At 50.1% G+C, this 16,991-nt stretch overlaps 1 protein-coding gene across 1 annotated transcript in view; it reads left to right on the top strand.

Moving 5' to 3' along the window:
• Positions 1-16,991, top strand: part of SDK1 (sidekick cell adhesion molecule 1) — a 687,292-nt gene that overhangs the window by 561,524 nt on the left and 108,777 nt on the right. The window contains exons 20-22 of the mRNA XM_088798792.1: positions 675-773; positions 7,371-7,562; positions 11,097-11,218. Of these exons, the coding sequence (XP_088654918.1) occupies positions 675-773; positions 7,371-7,562; positions 11,097-11,218 (413 nt within the window). The remainder of the gene's footprint in view (positions 1-674; positions 774-7,370; positions 7,563-11,096; positions 11,219-16,991) is intronic.

Genomic DNA, 16,991 nt, shown 5'->3' with positions numbered 1-16,991 from the left:
TAGAGAGTTAAGTAATTGCACAACCAGCAAGCAGTGGGGCCAGGCTTCAAACCCAGCTGAGCAACGTGAAAACACAGTTCTGCCACTCTGCCCTCCTGGGTTAGGAGAAGGGCTTCGGTGCAAAGAAACCCCTGGAACACTTTTGCTGGAACTTTCTCAAGCCCTGCCCTACCCCTGCGGAGGCCCTGGGAGAGTGAGTAGGTGTTTGGAGCCAGGGGTGCTAGATGAGGTAGGCAGGCATCAGCCCTGGGCCAGCTGTGGGTCCCCTGCCCTGGCATCACAAGGGCCTCGTCGCCCCACACACGGCTGCAGTGTGTCCAGGGCCACTGGGTGCAAGCGATTGCCTTTCGGGATGCAGCCAGCCTGACTGTGCTAATCGGATTAGCACAAGGAGAAGGGTGGAGGAGGAACTGGGTATGACTCTCCTGCTGCCGGTCTCTGCAGCTCTCCTCATGGCAGGGATGAAGCTGAGGACAATACTGGATGTGACCTTAGCCAGGACACCTTTCGACTCGAGTTCCCCGGTTTTTACTGACATTACCTGCGGGTCTGGCCTGCAGGCTCTGGCCTGGCTCATCACTTACTTCCCATTTATAGTTAGAACTTTCCACACAAATCTGACCAAAAGAGAACGGGCTATTGTGTTAACAGATGACTTTCTTTTTAATTGCTAGAACCAGGAGCTGTGGGACATCTAAGTTTCACAGAGATTCTGGACACATCTCTCAAGGTCAGCTGGCAGGAGCCCCTGGAAAAAAACGGCATCATTACAGGTAAGTGTCCCTGTTTTCTGGAAAAGAAAAACCAGGTTTGTCCCAATAGAAGAGGATGGGTATAGCTTCAAACAAAACTGCCGGCAGAGTGGAGCCATGTCTGCGTCTTCTGTGGGACAGCTGGCCATGGGGCAAGGGGCCGAGGCTCAGTCCCCACTCCCAGCTGCCTTTGGGGCCATTTCCCTGCATGGCTGCAGCCTCAGAGTTCAGAGACTTAGTTTCCTTGCATTGTCTTAACAGACCTCCGAAGTCTCACTCATCAATGAGAATGGGTCGTTTCATAGCAACACAATAAAGTAAATATTGATATTGTGACCAATTTATAGAGGATGCAACAGGCTCAGAGAGGTGAGGTGACCTTTCCTTTATTCAGCAAACTTGCAGGAATGCCTACTGTGTGTGGCACTTGGCTAAAATGCTGCCTATCGGGCAGTGAGCACAACACTTACCCGCCAGCATCTTGGTCCCCACCCCACCATGGGCAACTGGCGAGGGAATGATGAAGTCTGGGTCTCCTGCCTCCCAGTGCCGTGCTCCTTGCCCTCCCAACAGTGCCTTTTGGGATGGAAGGATGAGGAAAGGCAGTGGAGGTGGGAGAGCCAGCGGGCAGGCCTGCAGGAGTGAGTGAGGTGAGCCATGTGGGGGTGAGTGGGGCGAGCGGTGCAGGGGTGAGTGGGGTGAGCGGTGTGGGGGCTGAGCACCTACCATGGGCTCCTTTTGTGGTCTCCGGGGAACAGCTAGCCTTTTATAGGTTTCTTAATGGTTTTATTTAATAAAATAGGTTTCTGAAAATCCTTTCAGGTTAAACTTAATTTATATCTTGGTTTGGGGAAAAAAATGTTCTAGGTTTGATGAAACCAGCGCAGTCTTTGGCCTCAGGTAAAGGCAGGGAGGCCCCTGTGTTCCACTGTCGTTGGCACTCTGGGGACATCAGCTCACCTCAGACCCTCCGCTTTTCCCCTGTGGGTATCTAACCCCCCTTGTGGGCCCGGGGAGGCTCACTGAGCCGGAGCTGCTTGGCCATGGGGGGCATCCCTTTCACTGAGTGAACATCACGTGAAATGCCCAGGCGGCCAGCCAGTCACCATTCCGGGCTCGATCACCCGTTTACTAGACGCGTGTCCTGTGGCAGGCCCTCTGGGCCACCTACCACAGCTCCTGCCGTGTCAAGGTCTCCTCCCCGCTGTCTGCAGTTGGCCCAGAGGCACCAGGAGGACCCAGCTCCTGACCAAGTCCTTTCCATCCTGCTAGCGAGTCTCTAGGAGCCTGACTGTGTTGTTCCTCGGTCAGTGGTTGTGTTGTCCCACAGCCCACAGAAGCCTGCGTCATCCCTCATGTGCCCAGTGGTCCGTGCAGCCTGCTCATGCAGCCCGGGCACCGAGAAACTGCTTGGAGACCAGGAACGGTGTGTGTCCCCGCTGCCTGGATGCAGGGTTCAGGGCCCTTTTCCCCCTGCCCTGTCCTGGATGCAGCAGCAGTAGTGACCCTGGCCCCGTCCCACATGCAGGCGCCTTAGCATTACAGGATCTTGTTTAATTTGGGAACAACCACATGAGGTGCATCCTATAAGCCCAGCTGAGACCTTGGGTAGTCATGTCCCAGGGTCACATGGCCGGCAGGTGACCGAGCCAGCACAGGGACCCAGGTGTCTGTGTCCTCTCCCTGCACGATCAGCATGCGATCAGCATGCGGGAGGTGGGGTTGGAACCATGCTGTTCACCCCAACCAGGCGTTTCCCCTCTTCCTGGGCTCACAGCTCCCTCGGCATCTCCCGAAGTTTCTCAACGTACCCCAGTCCACAGAAATACCTAACAGTCCGTTTGATTAGTTAGGTACAAGCAACTCAAATTTATATGCCAACAACTTAATAGCCATTTGAATAAATGACATGCATTAACTGGAAAAATGTGTATTTCCTCCTTAAAGGACCTGGGATGTGTATTCCTGATGGAGTGTGCTCCGCTGGCACTGCCCCTCCTCTCCACGGGGAACAGTGCACCCGCCACCTTAATGTCCTGTTCCGCTTTGGCTTTCATGTAGCACGTGCTTCCTTATCACAGAAACCACCACAAGCTCAGTTTTGCAAAGACAGGATGTATGCAGAGGCTCCGGGCCCACTCTGACCCTGAACTTGGAAATGACTCGAGCGAGAGGCAGTGCAGTGTCCCCGACACAGGCAGGGGCATGCTGTTTCTGGGGCCCTTCAGTGTCCCGGTGCCCCAGCGCACAGCCTGGCACTGTTCCTACACACAGGCCAACCCCCCACTTCTTATCTGCAAAGTGCTCTCTGGCATCTGAACGCCACCAGGACCCCGTACCGAATGGGGTGCTCAGGTCACATCACAAAGGGCACCTGTGATCTGATGTCGCCTCCAACCCTCACTTTGCAAAAATCAGCTTATGAATCTGGTTCTGCCCCCAGAAGCTGATGTTGAAATGCCCACTTTCAATAAGGTTAGAGCTCCAGGAATGGGAGGAAGTCACTGTCGAAAGGGGACATAAAAACCCCGATCTGTGTGCGTCAGAGGCCCGTTTAGTACAGCGTTGCAAATGCTGAGTGTGCAGGGAGAAGGCCCCTCGTGCCTGGAGTGAAAGGAGTCAAACGAAGGGGAGACCAGCTGCACAGATAAGCTGGGAAAACAAAGCCAACCCGTCAGCGGCAGGGAGGCGACCACGTGGAGGAAAAGGCTTCCCAGCCCCAAGCCCCGGGGGACTGGATCCCCGAGGGGCCAGAACCCAGAGGACCAGTGTGTGGCCTGAATGAGCTGCACGATCTCAGAGGTGGGCCACCTGGTGGGAGAGGCAGGTCACTGCCACCTGCCCGCCTGCCCCATTCTCAGTCTGGCCAGGACCCCTTGGGGGGCAGTGTGACACAGAGGGGCTCCCCTTCGTATGGACTCGTGCCAGAGCCCTGCTGTCCTTTCTGAGCACACACACTTTGTTGGTGTCTTCATCTTAAAGTAAACTCAGGCACCACAGCGTCCACCACTAAGCGCTAGTCGCCAATGTTTCAATTGATGAGCCTCTGTTCTCAGCAGCCAGTGGGGCTTAGCTCATTTTCGCATTTTATTTAAACAAACGCCTGTAGTTCCCAGCCACAGCCTATTGTTGACTATGAAACTTGGCCTTCGAAGTTCTGGTTTTTCAGAGCCAGGTCAGCTGGCATCCTGTCCACTCTGATCCTTGGCTGGGAGCACAGCTTTAAGCAGACGCTCTGCTTTTTCCTCTCAGAGGCCACCTGGCCCCCTTTGACTTCATCTGGCCTTTGACAGCCACATGTCAAATGTGCCCAGAGCCCGCAAGTTTGGGGTAGATGCCTGCAGCTATCTGGGAAAGGTGTGGGGCTGAAGGCCGCCCACAGGTGAGACCCAATGGCTATTTTCTTGGTTGCGTTGGTTGTCAATGCCACCACCTCCCCAGTGGCCCTGCCCTTGGTGACACTCTCCCTGTCACTGGACTCTCCGTCCCTACTGACAGGTCAGCACCCTCACATTGGCCTGGTTGCCAGTGGCACATTCTGGTGCCACCGTGAAGGGCTAGTCCATGCTGGAGACAGAGGGCTTTGCCATGTGCAGCAAAAGGGAGGCCGTGCTTGTTGGCAAACCTGGCCTCCAAGGGCCACTGTCGGGAATGTCGATGTGGCAGCACCGCCGTCCTTCGAAGCCCCTGTGAACACCGTAGGCTGCGCTTCAGTGTGCCCGTCATGGGCCGTTGATGGCCCAGTGCCCCATCCCGTCTCCCCGAAAGTAAGACCTGGCCGGACCATCAGCTCTAGTGCGTCTTTGGAGCAGAAATTAATATAAGGCCCGGTATTGTGTTGTATTATATTATATATGTTATATTATATTATATTATATTATATTATATTATATTATATTATATTATATTATATTATATTCCCGGTATTATAGTATAGTATACTACAGTATAGTATATAAGACCCGGTCTTATAGTAAAATATATATTATAGTAAAATAAGACCAGGTCTTACATTAATTTTTGCTCCAAAAGATGCATTAGAGCTGATGGTCCAGCGAGGTCTTATTTTCGGGGAAACACGGTAGGAAGCCACACTTTACCAGCCTTGTGAGCAGCACTTGCAGGTGAGCAGCCCCTGGGCCTCCATTATCTGAGGCTGGAAGAGAGGGAGGTGCCAGGAAGGGCGGCCTGTGCCCACCCCAGCAAATTGCCCATTTTGCTCTCATTGTGAATTCCAGCATCTTCCACTCTCGCTCCGTGAACTGATTTATGAGGACCAGGATGCAGACAGACAGTTTGTGATTGGATGTACTGCTCTCTTGTAGAGAATTTACTTCAGATCAACAGAAAATTATTTCTGAAGCTCCCTCGATCGTTAGTCTCAGTTAGGCAGCCGTTCGGAGCAGGTAGGGTACCGACTGGAGGCGGCCGGCTCCTGGCTCTGGCAGCTCTGTCCTCTCACCCCTCACATGCTGCAACCACCTGAAACATGCACGTCCCAAAACACTGTGCGACATCGGAGGGTCTGTTCCCCAGCACATGCACACAGCTCCGTCCACCTGTGTGCGGCCAGCACCTCGCACCATCTCCCATGGCGCGGCCGGGCCTGCACTCCCCTCTGCCGGGGTTTCCTCGTGCCTTGCCTGCATAGAGGAGGCTCCTCGGGCAGCCATTGGTGTTGCGGGCATCCGTGACGGCTGGAGCAGCCTGAGTGACCGTGCCCATCAGCCCCGCACGGCTGCCCTGCTGACACGCTGGGGTGCGGTGTTTGGGCTCCAGATTGCCGTGCTGCACAAGACGCTTTGGTTTAGCAAATTCTGATGAAGAACAGCTTTTAAACAAATAAAATGGTCTGACAGACAAGGTTGTCTCTTTCCATCCTTTCAGAGGAGACCCTGAATGCCAAATTATTTAGATTGATCAGGCAGAGCCCACCAAGGTCAGGGGTGGCTGCCCACCTTCCTCGTATGTCAAGACTTGCAAGACAAGGAGGCTTGGAAGGAGGCCCTGGGGGCGCGAAGAGCCTGGGCATTCCCTGCAAACCCCGGCCAGGTTCTAGCAAGTTCACCAGCCTCGCTGTACCACGGTTTTCTTTTTTGTAAAATGAGGGTGATGGCGGCTCCAATCCAGAGGGCTGCTGTGAAGACAAAATAATGAATATGTATAGGGGCTCGGAACACCACAGGGCCGTGGTAAATACTCTCTATGCGTGTGAAGTTATTAGTACTCGCTCCCTGGAAGGCTTGTCTCTTTTTAAAGTTGTACAATTAGTTTCAAAATTCTGAATTAGCAAAAAGGGAAGAACTGATTGATTTTAGTGCATTGAGAATGGCGGGGTGGGCGTCAGGTTGGATGGCCAGGAGGACAACATCCTAAGGTCGTCTGGAGCCAGGGTGGGAGTGGGAGAGGGCGGCGTTGAGTGGTCAGCCCGTGGGAGACAGGCAGGCTGGGTCCTGCAGCCGAAGAAGAGGTTAGCGGTCCACAGGGGCCGGGGCCGGGGCCCAGAAGCCACTGTGGCCTTCGGCAGTAATTGGGGGGCTCTGATGTGCACTGGGGCACCCAGCTTTCTGCCTGCCTTTGCTCCCTGGGCTGGAAGGGCTGAGGGGCAGCAAGCAGGCAGCGGCTTCTGACATTTATCTTTTTTTTTTTTTAATATTAAAGTCACAAACGCTGTCCTCTAAATTCTTGTTTACCTGAAGTACAGGTTTCTAACTATATTTATTGCTTTCATCAGAATGGGAAGGAACTTTAGGACGCCTCCTCGTGCGTCAGCATCCCCGAGCTTATTGACTGGAAAGAAGGAAAAGCAAGCGTTTTCAGTGGTTTCCCTTTGCCTTGGGACCCGGGAGCCCTTTCCATCACCGTCTCCCTCTTCACAAGACAGGCTTAAGCTTTCTCTAATCACATAAACTCCCCTCCGAGGGGGTTGATTCAGGGGCTGGCTGGGTCTTTTTTCTGAGCCCAAAATCACGATGGTATCTGAGGTTGAATAAATTGTGATTATGAGGCCCTGCTGGGCTGAACAGAGTACGGGGAAAAATCAGATTTCACTAGGAAAACGGGCTCAAAGGCGGGGGAGGCTGAGCCAGAAGCGAAACTTATATACTTGGGTGAAGAGACACCTTTTAAGGCAAGGCGCTCCGCACAGGGGAAAAGTGTTCTATCCGTCATCCCCGGAGGAAAAGGAGCCGTGTTTCCACAAATTAGTTGCAACCCAGCAGCAAGCTTCTGATTTAGGGTACTGTCTAATGAAAATATGAGCTTATAAAAATGGAAATATTGCTGAGATGCATCCATAATTTGACAAGAGAAGGTTAAGTCCTGCACAGCAGGCTGGCCGCATCATTCGTCATCCTTCAATAATCCATGCACCAGCTACTGAGGTTACCAGAATGTCAGACAGGCCTGTTCTCCTCAGCTCGCTCTGTGGCGTGGGGCCAGGCCACCCAGGACGAAGTGGTACCGTAGGGGTTTCTCGGGGAGCATACAGGATGGAGGCGCAACTCTAGGCGTATTTCGTTAGGGCAGTGGGTTCCTCCCAGATGTCAGGGATCCACAAGACCAGCCTTTGCCTTGGCTTTCAGGAGACCCCAAACTAACTCTGTTACCACTTTCTAGGCTATCAGATTTCCTGGGAAGTGTACGGGAAGAACAACTCTCGGCTCACACACACCCTCAATAGCACGACGCACGAATATAAGATCCAAGGACTGTCTTCTCTCACCACCTACACCATTGAGGTGGCCGCCCTCACTGCGCTGGGGGCCGGCCTGGCGACCTCATCCACCATTTCTTCTGGAGTGCCCCCAGGTCAGTAAGATCGCACTGTGGCCTCCCTGCTCCTCGTTTCCCTTAGAGATTTCTGACACTCAGAGTTGATTGGCATTTTTGTGGAGAAGCTACCGGGGGCTTTTGAAAGAGGGGTATCAGTTTCTTGCTGTGATGGTTGGGGGGTAAGTGGATGATGACCTACCGTCAGCCTTGTTTCCCAGCGTCTTCTGATCGTGGCTTAACCTTTCTTCTGTCAGGGTGTGGGCTGGTGGAAATGGGCTGATGGACAGGGAGGAGAGATCTGGGTTCCAGGACTGAGGTCCCGCCCTCCAAGGAAACTATAAATCAAGGACCTCACAGAAGGAAAATGCAAACCTTATTTGAGAAAGAGAAGTAGGGAATGTTGATACTAAAATTGAGAACAGTGTCAACATAAGGAATGTCCACACCTACAGAAACATTTTATTAAGAATTTATTTGAGTTTACTTGAGCCAAACCGATGACAATTGCCAGAACGCAGGATCTCAGAAGTTTCAGACAGTAACAGTGTGCATATGCATTTGAAATTAAGGATGGGACTAAGGAAGATTTACATGAAGGTGGGAGAAAGCAAGGCGGGGTTTAGATTACTGGATAGTTAACAAGTTTATGTGCTCCCTTGAGGGTGGTTACGCCTCTGAGGGGTCTGGAAAAGAGGACCACTCTGGCATTTCAAAGGTGTGTGAACTAGATGCACAGAAACAATGGATTGGACTGCTTAAGGCCAAGGTGAGCCTTTTACTAAAGAAATCACATGCCTGGGACAAGACGTGTAATTGCCCAGTGAGGAATCTATGATTAGATCACCCTGTTGAGGTGGCTTCCCATAGAACCCCTTTTTCATCTACAGTGCGAAGCATAAAACTTTATTCATTCAACAAAACAATGAACATTTGTGTTCGAGTACAGAAAAAGCAGTAGGAGAAGGTGGGAAGGGAAGGGAAAGAGAGAGAGGGAGAGACAGCGTCTAGGTGAGGAGAGTGTTCACGCAAAGCCACCTGCTAAGGTTGAGTTCGCTGGCTGCTGTGGGAATGGGTGACACTGGCTGTCACGTCCCTTTGAAATGCAGGTTGCCTCCTTAGAGGTTTAGCTCACTTCTTTCAGCTCCGGACGATTGCTACTCATCGTTTTCTCTCCCGTTTTAAAGTTTATGTTGAAAATGAAAGTGCTTCTCCAAGGAATCCATAAATACCTGTGATAAAATATTGTGGGGTTACCAGTTCAGTTTTGTAATTAAAGCTGTAGGTCTCTTGCCATTTAAAAGATGTCAGTCTACCTTATTTTGGTCTTTGAGAACAGCACGGTTGCTTTATTCATAAGGGCCTGAAAGATCCCTCCGAAACCAGCATTTATCCCATATGGTAGCCCCAGATCCAGTTCCGTCTTATAACCTGATTATTTTAGTGCAAGGGTAATAAGCATGATCTGAAGAGAAAACAAAACAAATCAAACATGTGCAGTCAAAAAGGAATCCCCTCGGAGTAAATGTGCTCACAGCTCAATACCCCTCCTCATAGGTCAGTGAGACAACCCAGCAGCCCAACAAGTTATATGTGGTGGTGGAAAGGAGCATAACCTCTTAGGGAACTTTCTAGAAGCCGTTAGACCCACCCTGCCAGCTGGGAGCCTTGAGCCCAGCAGTGTCCCAAAGCAAGTCTACTGTCCACAAAGAAACAGCCGTCACTGTCCTCTTGCCAACGCAGTGGTTCCTACTGTCACGTGCATCAATCCCTGGAGCTTCTTTAAAAACCGCTTGCTGGGCGCATTCCCCAGGGTCACTTCCAGGGCTGGGCGAGGCTGGAGAATGCGCCTGTGGAACAAGCCCTCAGGCGCCATGGAGGATGCTGGTCAGGGCCAGATTCTGAGGCAACTGGTATTTTATAAAAAGGATTTACAAAGTACATTTGTTCTTTTGAGAAAGAAGTCTTTGGCTTACACAAAGATTCATGTTCTTCTAGTAAATAGCCAGTTCCCAAAGCACATATTTAAAATAGTACTTTAACAACTAGGGGTGGTGGTAATGATGGCATATTGTTAAATTTGTTAGAAATAGCTCACATAGAGTGACTGGGGGTCACCTTGGAGCCCACCCAGAGGTGTGAGCAGCTTTTCTCTTGGATGGTTTGGACACTGTCCAACCAGGGCAGGGAGCAGACTAGCTGGCCTCCAGAAGGCCCCTGTTCCCAGCGTTCCTGTGACGAGCATGACATGAGCTGCAGAGCGGGACTCGGGGGGGGGGGGGGGGGGGGGGCCTGACCATGCTGAATGGATCCCTGATGAAAATGGGTTTGCAGAGAGCCCGGGGCCAATCACACAGCCGAAAAACTTCTCATGTCGCTCAGAAGCGTTGGAGAGCAAGGTACAAGTCAGGTCACCTGGAGCCAGAGTCTTCCGAAGACGGCACTGAGTGTTCTAAGCATCGGCCAGAAGCAAAATCATGACGGCGACCACTTTGGAGGCTGTATTCTGTTTGCTGTGTTTGAAATTTCCATCCGTTAATGACTGAAGGACTCTTTTAAGAATCCAGAGAACTGAGAAATATAAAGAAGCGTCACTTGTCCTTCGATTTAAACATTTTCTGCCTCAAATTCATTAAAGTAGATGTGGAAAGGACCCTTGAGATCCTAGAGACCTGCCTGTGCCAGTGCGGAATTGATCACGAGAGTGGTTTTAGTGTTCCTGTGCAAGCCCGGGTTTGCATGCCCCAAGCAGCGGCGATGAGGAAGCCATTCCTCGGGAGCCGTGCAGCCTGAAAGCCTTTTCTGCTGCTTGCACTGCATCTCTCTCCTTCATTCTACCCCGTTATCTTTCTCTAGAGTGTCTCGCATTGCACACTCATGTAAGAGCTGTCATTTTGAAGTCACAGTCTTTCACTTCTGAGTGGGACAGGCCCTTTGGGGGAGGAGCCTACCAAAGGGTCTCTATGCAGCAAGCAGGTAGCTGTGGGGGGCGGAGGGCAGGAGCGTTCAGAACACACCCTCCCCCATGCAGTTGCCAGGCAGCTGGACCCAGTTGGAGTGGGGAGAGTTCTGCACTTTCACCTGAATGTGGTTGTCTTGGAAACCAGAGGCTCAGGAGCTGCCCACCTGCCGGTGTCATGCTGCCTGGGACCCCTGGTGTGTGCGTGTGCATGAAGGCCACCATCCAGGGGAGGAGGGCACCCAGTTCTCTGTGTGCTTTTAGGGCCGCTCGTTCGTCCTCGCTTCATTCAGCAAGTATCTGTCCCACAAGTACCTGCTCTGAACGGACATGAGTAAGACAATCCCCACCTTTAGAGTTTACCCTCGAAGAGGCCACATTACTGTCCCCAAGTGCCACTTCACATGGCAGGGAGCCTGTTAGGTGACCCTACTAAGTATGAATCACACTGTGATCATGTTCCTGGGGAAGCTATGTCCTTGCTTTCATGGTTTTGAAAACAAATCCTTTTCATACAAATGCATTTTGAAAATGTTTGTTTGCGACCTGTTTGATGCATTTCTCAGCTGTGCCAGAATTTAAATCTCTACCTTTCCTCTCTCATTTATCTCTAGAACTTCCTGGTGCCCCATCCAATCTGGTCATTTCCAACATCAGCCCTCGCTCAGCCACTCTTCAGTTCCGACCGGGCTATGACGGGAAGACGTCGATCTCCAGATGGGTCGTGGAGGGACAGGTAAGCGTCTCATCAGAGCTGAGAGTTGGAGTTGCCTACGAGCAGTGCTCTGGGGCCCGCATTTGAGAGACCATGGGCAGTGATCAGCCGGTAGTGGAGCTGACATAGGGGCGGATTGCAGGGTGGTCATGTTTGGAGGCTGAAGACAACTGGGGTCTGGGGAAAGGATGTGGAAAGATAAGGGAACCCGAGATGTTAGTCTTACTGGACAATAGAAGGGATAATAAGGGTTAAAACTCAAGTTGGTTCAAAAGAGGTATCCAAAATTTGATAGCATAGTTGGTTGATTTTTCAAAAAATTCTGTATCACAATCAGCTACCAAACATACTAAGAGGGTGAATTGATACGACTTGTCTATCGAATGAATGAATGAATGCATGCATGCATGAATATGCATTCATTCAACAATACTAATAAAGCATTTTATTTCCAGTTGCTATCCTAGGCATGAGGGATAAAGCAGTAAACAAAAACTGGCAAAGTTTCTGTTGTAAAGGAGAAATTTCTCTCTTGGGAGAGAGAAGGTCCAGTTGCTGGGACAGGAACGTGCATGTTCCACGTGAGGGCCAGCAGGGGGTCCTAAGGCTGGGGGAGGGGAGGGGAAGGAAGACTGGTGGGAAAGGGGTTTGCCTGGCGCCCAGGGCCCATCGCACAGTCAGAAAAAGGACTTCTATGTCACTCAGAAGCAGTAGAGCCACTGGAGGGCTGTGGGTCAGAGCGGGCGACACAGCCGCTCTTCCGTGTTTGGATAACAGCAGGAGAAAAGAGCCAAATTACGGGAGCAGTGAAGTGTCAGAGTAGTGATTTTCATCACTACTCCTCTGTAAGCCACTTCACTCTTGGGAATTAACCAGACGTTAGGGAACAAATTCCGTAGCCATAGTCAAAGTTCTCGTGAAGCAACCATTTCTAGAAACGTATGCAGGATTCTAAAGGTACGAACTAACTAGTTGGGGCTGATCAATAGATGGGGCTGGAACAATTGTTAACTTAGAAAAAATCACAGTATATTCTTACTTCACATCATACGCAAAAAAGAAATCCCCAGTGAATGAAAACCAAAACTGCAGTCCGAAAACATTAAATGGAGAATCCCAGAAATAAACAATCCCTAGGGTTTACATTTCGCGCTGCTCTGAGTAACGCGATGACATCTTGCACCGACCCACTCTGCTGCCCGAGACGTGACTCATCCCTTCGGCCGCCGTCTCCACGCTGCAGACACTCCTGCCCGTGGGTCACTTTGGACTCGTCTGTTACCAGGTCTACGGTCCCTGATCACAGTGCTTGTGCTCGAGTCACCCTGATTTCACTTCATAATGGCCCCAAAGCCATTCACATGCTCTCCTTACAGGGCATGCTTATAACGAGCCTATTTTATTCTTGGTTATTGTTAATTTCTTACTGTGCCTGGTTTATAAATCAGACTCCGTCACAGGTGTGCACATGTAGGAAAACACACAGTATATGCAGGGTTTGGTGCTATCCGCGGTTTTAGGCATCCGCTGGGGGTCTTGGAATGTCTCCCTCAAAGATAAGGGGAACCACTGAATAGGAGAAAAATGGCGATGCCACATGAAAAGCAAATCTAGCATCTTCAAATCCATCAGAAGTAGCTGGGCAAGCACTTTAAAGGGCCCAGGAGCATGTGGGGTACCCTGGGGTGCCTGGGCCACCTTATGGCTGAGCATGGTGAGTGCCAAGGATGCGGTGCCAGCTTCAGACTTGGGTGTCAGGCGAGGCCAGGCCTCAGTGACAGAAACGCCAGCGTCCTGATGGCTCACCACACAAGAGCTTTTTTCTGTGCTTTCAGAGCCAGACGAGATCACACCACCTATACTGTGTTCCGTCCACGGGAGTCTGGGAAGTGTCGCTGAGTTTGCCCAAGAAGGGGGTGATGTGGTGAACCCAAGCACTCTCTGCCCCGCATGTCTGCTTTATGCTTCTGTCCCACAACCTGTTTCTTTATATTTTTTAACATACCTAAAAGGAAAGAGGATACTATAATGAACTCCCGATACGTGTGAGCTATTTCGTATAGTCTATTATCTAGATTTATCCAGTCCCCTTGTGTTGTTGCTGAAGTGTTTTAAAGCGTATCTCAGACCCCATGTAATTTCACCACCAAATAATCGGCAAGTATCTCGAAGATACGTGTACACACAACCATGTGGACAAGTTCCACAAACATGATGATAAGCAAAGGAAGCCAGGCTCATCATTTGAGTGCAAATCGTATGATTCCACTTCGGTGCTGTTCCGGAAGGAAAAGCACCTTTTGGCCTTGGAGTACTGGGTCTGGGGTCTTGTGGGAACCAGCGCAGGAGAGGGTGCCTGGTGGGCTCAGCTGGGCTGGGAAGACTATCTCCTAGTCTGTGCATTTGTCTGCATGTCTCCCTCCCATAAAAACTTGACGTTATAATACGGATACTTTTTATCATAATTATAATACCATCATCACACCTAAGTAATAAAAATTCCTTAATATCATCTAAAATTAGTCCGAATTCAGATTTCCCCAAATTTTCCAAAAACATCTTCTCACTGTGGTTTTGAAGAAAACAGGATCCACTCAAAGTTCACACTACACGTTTGGTTGTCATGTGTCCTAAATCGTTTAAAAATTGTTTAAACAGCTTTATCAAAGTATAATTGACATATAGTAAACCTGATGTATTTAGGGTGCACTTTGCTAAGCTTTGACTTGGGAATGCATGTCCGTATGCCTGTGAAAACCCTCACCACAGTCCCAGTATGTCCCTCACCCATCACCCCGTCTCCTGTGCCCTTTGTAACTCCTCCGGGGGCTCCGCCCCAGCCAGCAGCCACTCGCCTGCCTTCTGCCACTGTAGAGGAAGTCTCCTTCATCTAGACCCCCCCCGCCCGTGTTCCCCATGTCATTGCCTTCCCAGTTGTCCCTTGAAACGTCCTGCGTTGCAGATGTGCCCTTGACTTCCTGTTCCTCTGTCCCATGTTTCCTGTAAACTGGAAGTTCATTCAAAACCTGATGGGATCGTTTCCACCTTGTCCTGTCGTCCTCGGGCACACCTTCCAGTGGCACTGTGTGCCTTCAGACTGCAGCACATCAGGGCGCACACGGGTCTAGTTGTCCCACTTGGGGACGCCGTCACCCAACCACAGCCCGATCTGCTTCCCCCATCAGCTTTGTAGCTAAGGGCCTAAATTAAGTATTTTCTTAAGATATTCAAAATGGTGATTTTTCTCTGTCTTTCCTCGCTTCCCCTCACCCCTCAGGCTAATTGGTTACCCTGAACACAGGAAGGCAGGATAAATGCTGAGTCTTCTTCTTTTAATTCCCGGCTTCAGAGTATGGAACTGGTCCCCCAGTTAGACCCCGTTAAACAGAGCTTTCTTTCTCTTTCGCCCTACCTTTTCCTGAGTACCGTTATGAAAGCATAGATGCTTATACACTCTGTGTTTCAGCCACTGCAGCCGTTACTCCTTTTGAACCTAAAACTGACCCATCTTGGCCCATGGGCAGCCCTTCACCTTCCAGCCCCTTTGACATGAGCTTCCTAACCTTTGATGATTTCCTCCCAACACGATGTCCTAGGGTCTTGTGTCTTCCTGCCCTAAGTGCAAAGGGAGCCATTCCTGCAGTGTGTGTGGGGGGGAGGCTGGTTCCCATTCGTGTCAAATGGCATTTAAAGCCCACAGCACCAAGGGTGGGGGAAGGGTGCTCATTGCTCCTGGCAGTCACTGCTCCTAGACCTGGCCAGTGGGCAGAGGGGAAATGCACAATTGTTGAAACGTCATGAGTTCATACTGATATTTCCAATTCAAATTTAAGATCACTTCACTTTGAATTTGTTTTACGTACCCTTTCCCTTGCATGAAATTGTGTTTTTAGCAATATTAACATGATTGCTTAGTCTCTTTATCCCACTATTGTGTAAAAAGCTTCAGAATTGGAATCTCAGTGGTACTACTAACAATAAGACTGCTGAATGCAATTTAAGTATTTATCCTTAGACTATGTTACATTGCGCATATACAGCCAAAATTCGGAATTCGGAAGTCTTAAAATTCCTTTCTCTGTGTGCTTATATCACCAACTTCATACAAAATTAGATTCACTCACTTCAGGGTTTTTGTTTTGTTCTTTTGCTTCAATCTTTAGTGGTTGCTTTCTTTAAAAATCATTTTACTTTTTAACAAATGTTAAAACATTTTCAATGTATTTATTTTTGAACATGTAACTTACTCGCTTGATCGCAAAGTCAAAGCTGTATAAAAAAGGTGGATTCTGAGACGTTCGTGCTCACCATTCTCCCTCTGCCCTGTGGCCTCTCTCCTCCAAAAGCCCGATCTGGGTCTTGGGTTCATCCTTCCCAGGTTCTCGCCGTAAGCAGGTGTGCGTGCCTGCGCCCCTCCTACCTGGCCTGGGCACCGCGCATGCTGCATTCAGAGCTCAGCCGGCCGCTCGCAGGGCACCGTGTGGCCATATAGACTCCCTCCGCCTGCTCAGCTGCCGTCTCCCCTGTGCCAGGGCTGTTCATTTAGCTGGTCCTCGGTGATGGATGTCGGGGTGTGCGTTCCTTTTCCATCACCACCAGAACAAATGAACAAAACCTTAGCGGCTTAAACCACACAGTATTATCATCTGATAGGTCTTTCGGTCAGAAGTCCAGCTTGGGTTTCGCAGGCTGAACTGCAGGTGCTGGCAGGGCTGCATTCCTGTCCGCAGGTTCCAGAGAGGCCGTTTCCTTGCCGCTTCACCTGGTGGTCAGAATTCTCTTCCTCGTGTGGTGGAGCCGAGCTGGCTGTCACCGTCCGCACTCCTGGGCTCCTGGCCCCTTCCTGCACCTTCACAGGAAGCGTCAGCCTGAGGCTTCCACTGTCTCCTCCTGCCCTCTCATCTCTCCGACCAGCTCTCCTGCCTCCCACTTCCACTTTTCAGGGCTCCTGTGATTCGCTTGCCTCCTCCTCCCAGACATCCAGGATAGTCTCCTACTTCGCGGCTCTAACCTTAGTCACATTTGCAAAGTCCCTTCTGCCATGGAAGGTGACATACTCACAGGTCCCAGGAGTTAGGGTGTGGACATCTTGGGGGTAGGGGGAATTACTCTGCCTAAAGGGTGTCTTCAGCCTTGTGTTTTGCCACTGAACCTTTGGGATCCCTCCCTAGGAGTGGAAGTGCTGGATCAAACAATGAGTGGTATGTAAGTTTTCTAGACTTTACCCAGTCCCTCGGCTACAGGTTGCAGCGTTTTGCATGCTCATCAGCACTGTATGTAATTCTTTTGACATGCCAAAGCAAAAAAATTGAGGTCTAATTTATCAGTCCTCTCTTGTATGCTTTTTGGATTTTGAGCCATAGAGAGGTTTTCCCCACTCTCACGTTGTAAAGGAATTCACCCAATTTTCTACTAATATTTTAATGGTTTCATTTTTGCATTTAGATCTCCATCCATTTGGAATTTGTCCTTATAAATGGAGTGAGGTGTGAATTCATTTTTATCATTTTGCAAATAGCTTTTTAATTGTCCCAAAGCCATTTATTAAATAGTCCATTTTTTACCTCCTCCTGATTTGTGATATTAAATTTCCATGCGCACTTGGGTCTATTCCTGAACTTCTCGTTCTGTTCTATTAGCCTGGCTATTCATGCACTAATTCTACATTGTTTAATTATAGAGGCTTTGAAATATATTTGAATATCTGTTATGGTCTCTCCAAGGCCCCCAAACACACACACACACACACACACACACACACACACACTGTCTCTCTCCCTCTCCCTTCCCCACG

This window comes from Rhinolophus sinicus, chromosome 5, assembly GCF_057876585.1.
Source record: "Rhinolophus sinicus isolate RSI-liver-muscle chromosome 5, RSI-T2T, whole genome shotgun sequence".
Taxonomy (NCBI): domain Eukaryota; kingdom Metazoa; phylum Chordata; class Mammalia; order Chiroptera; family Rhinolophidae; genus Rhinolophus; species Rhinolophus sinicus.
Note: the sequence above shows the minus strand (reverse complement) of the source record. Positions and strands in the feature narration are given on the sequence as shown.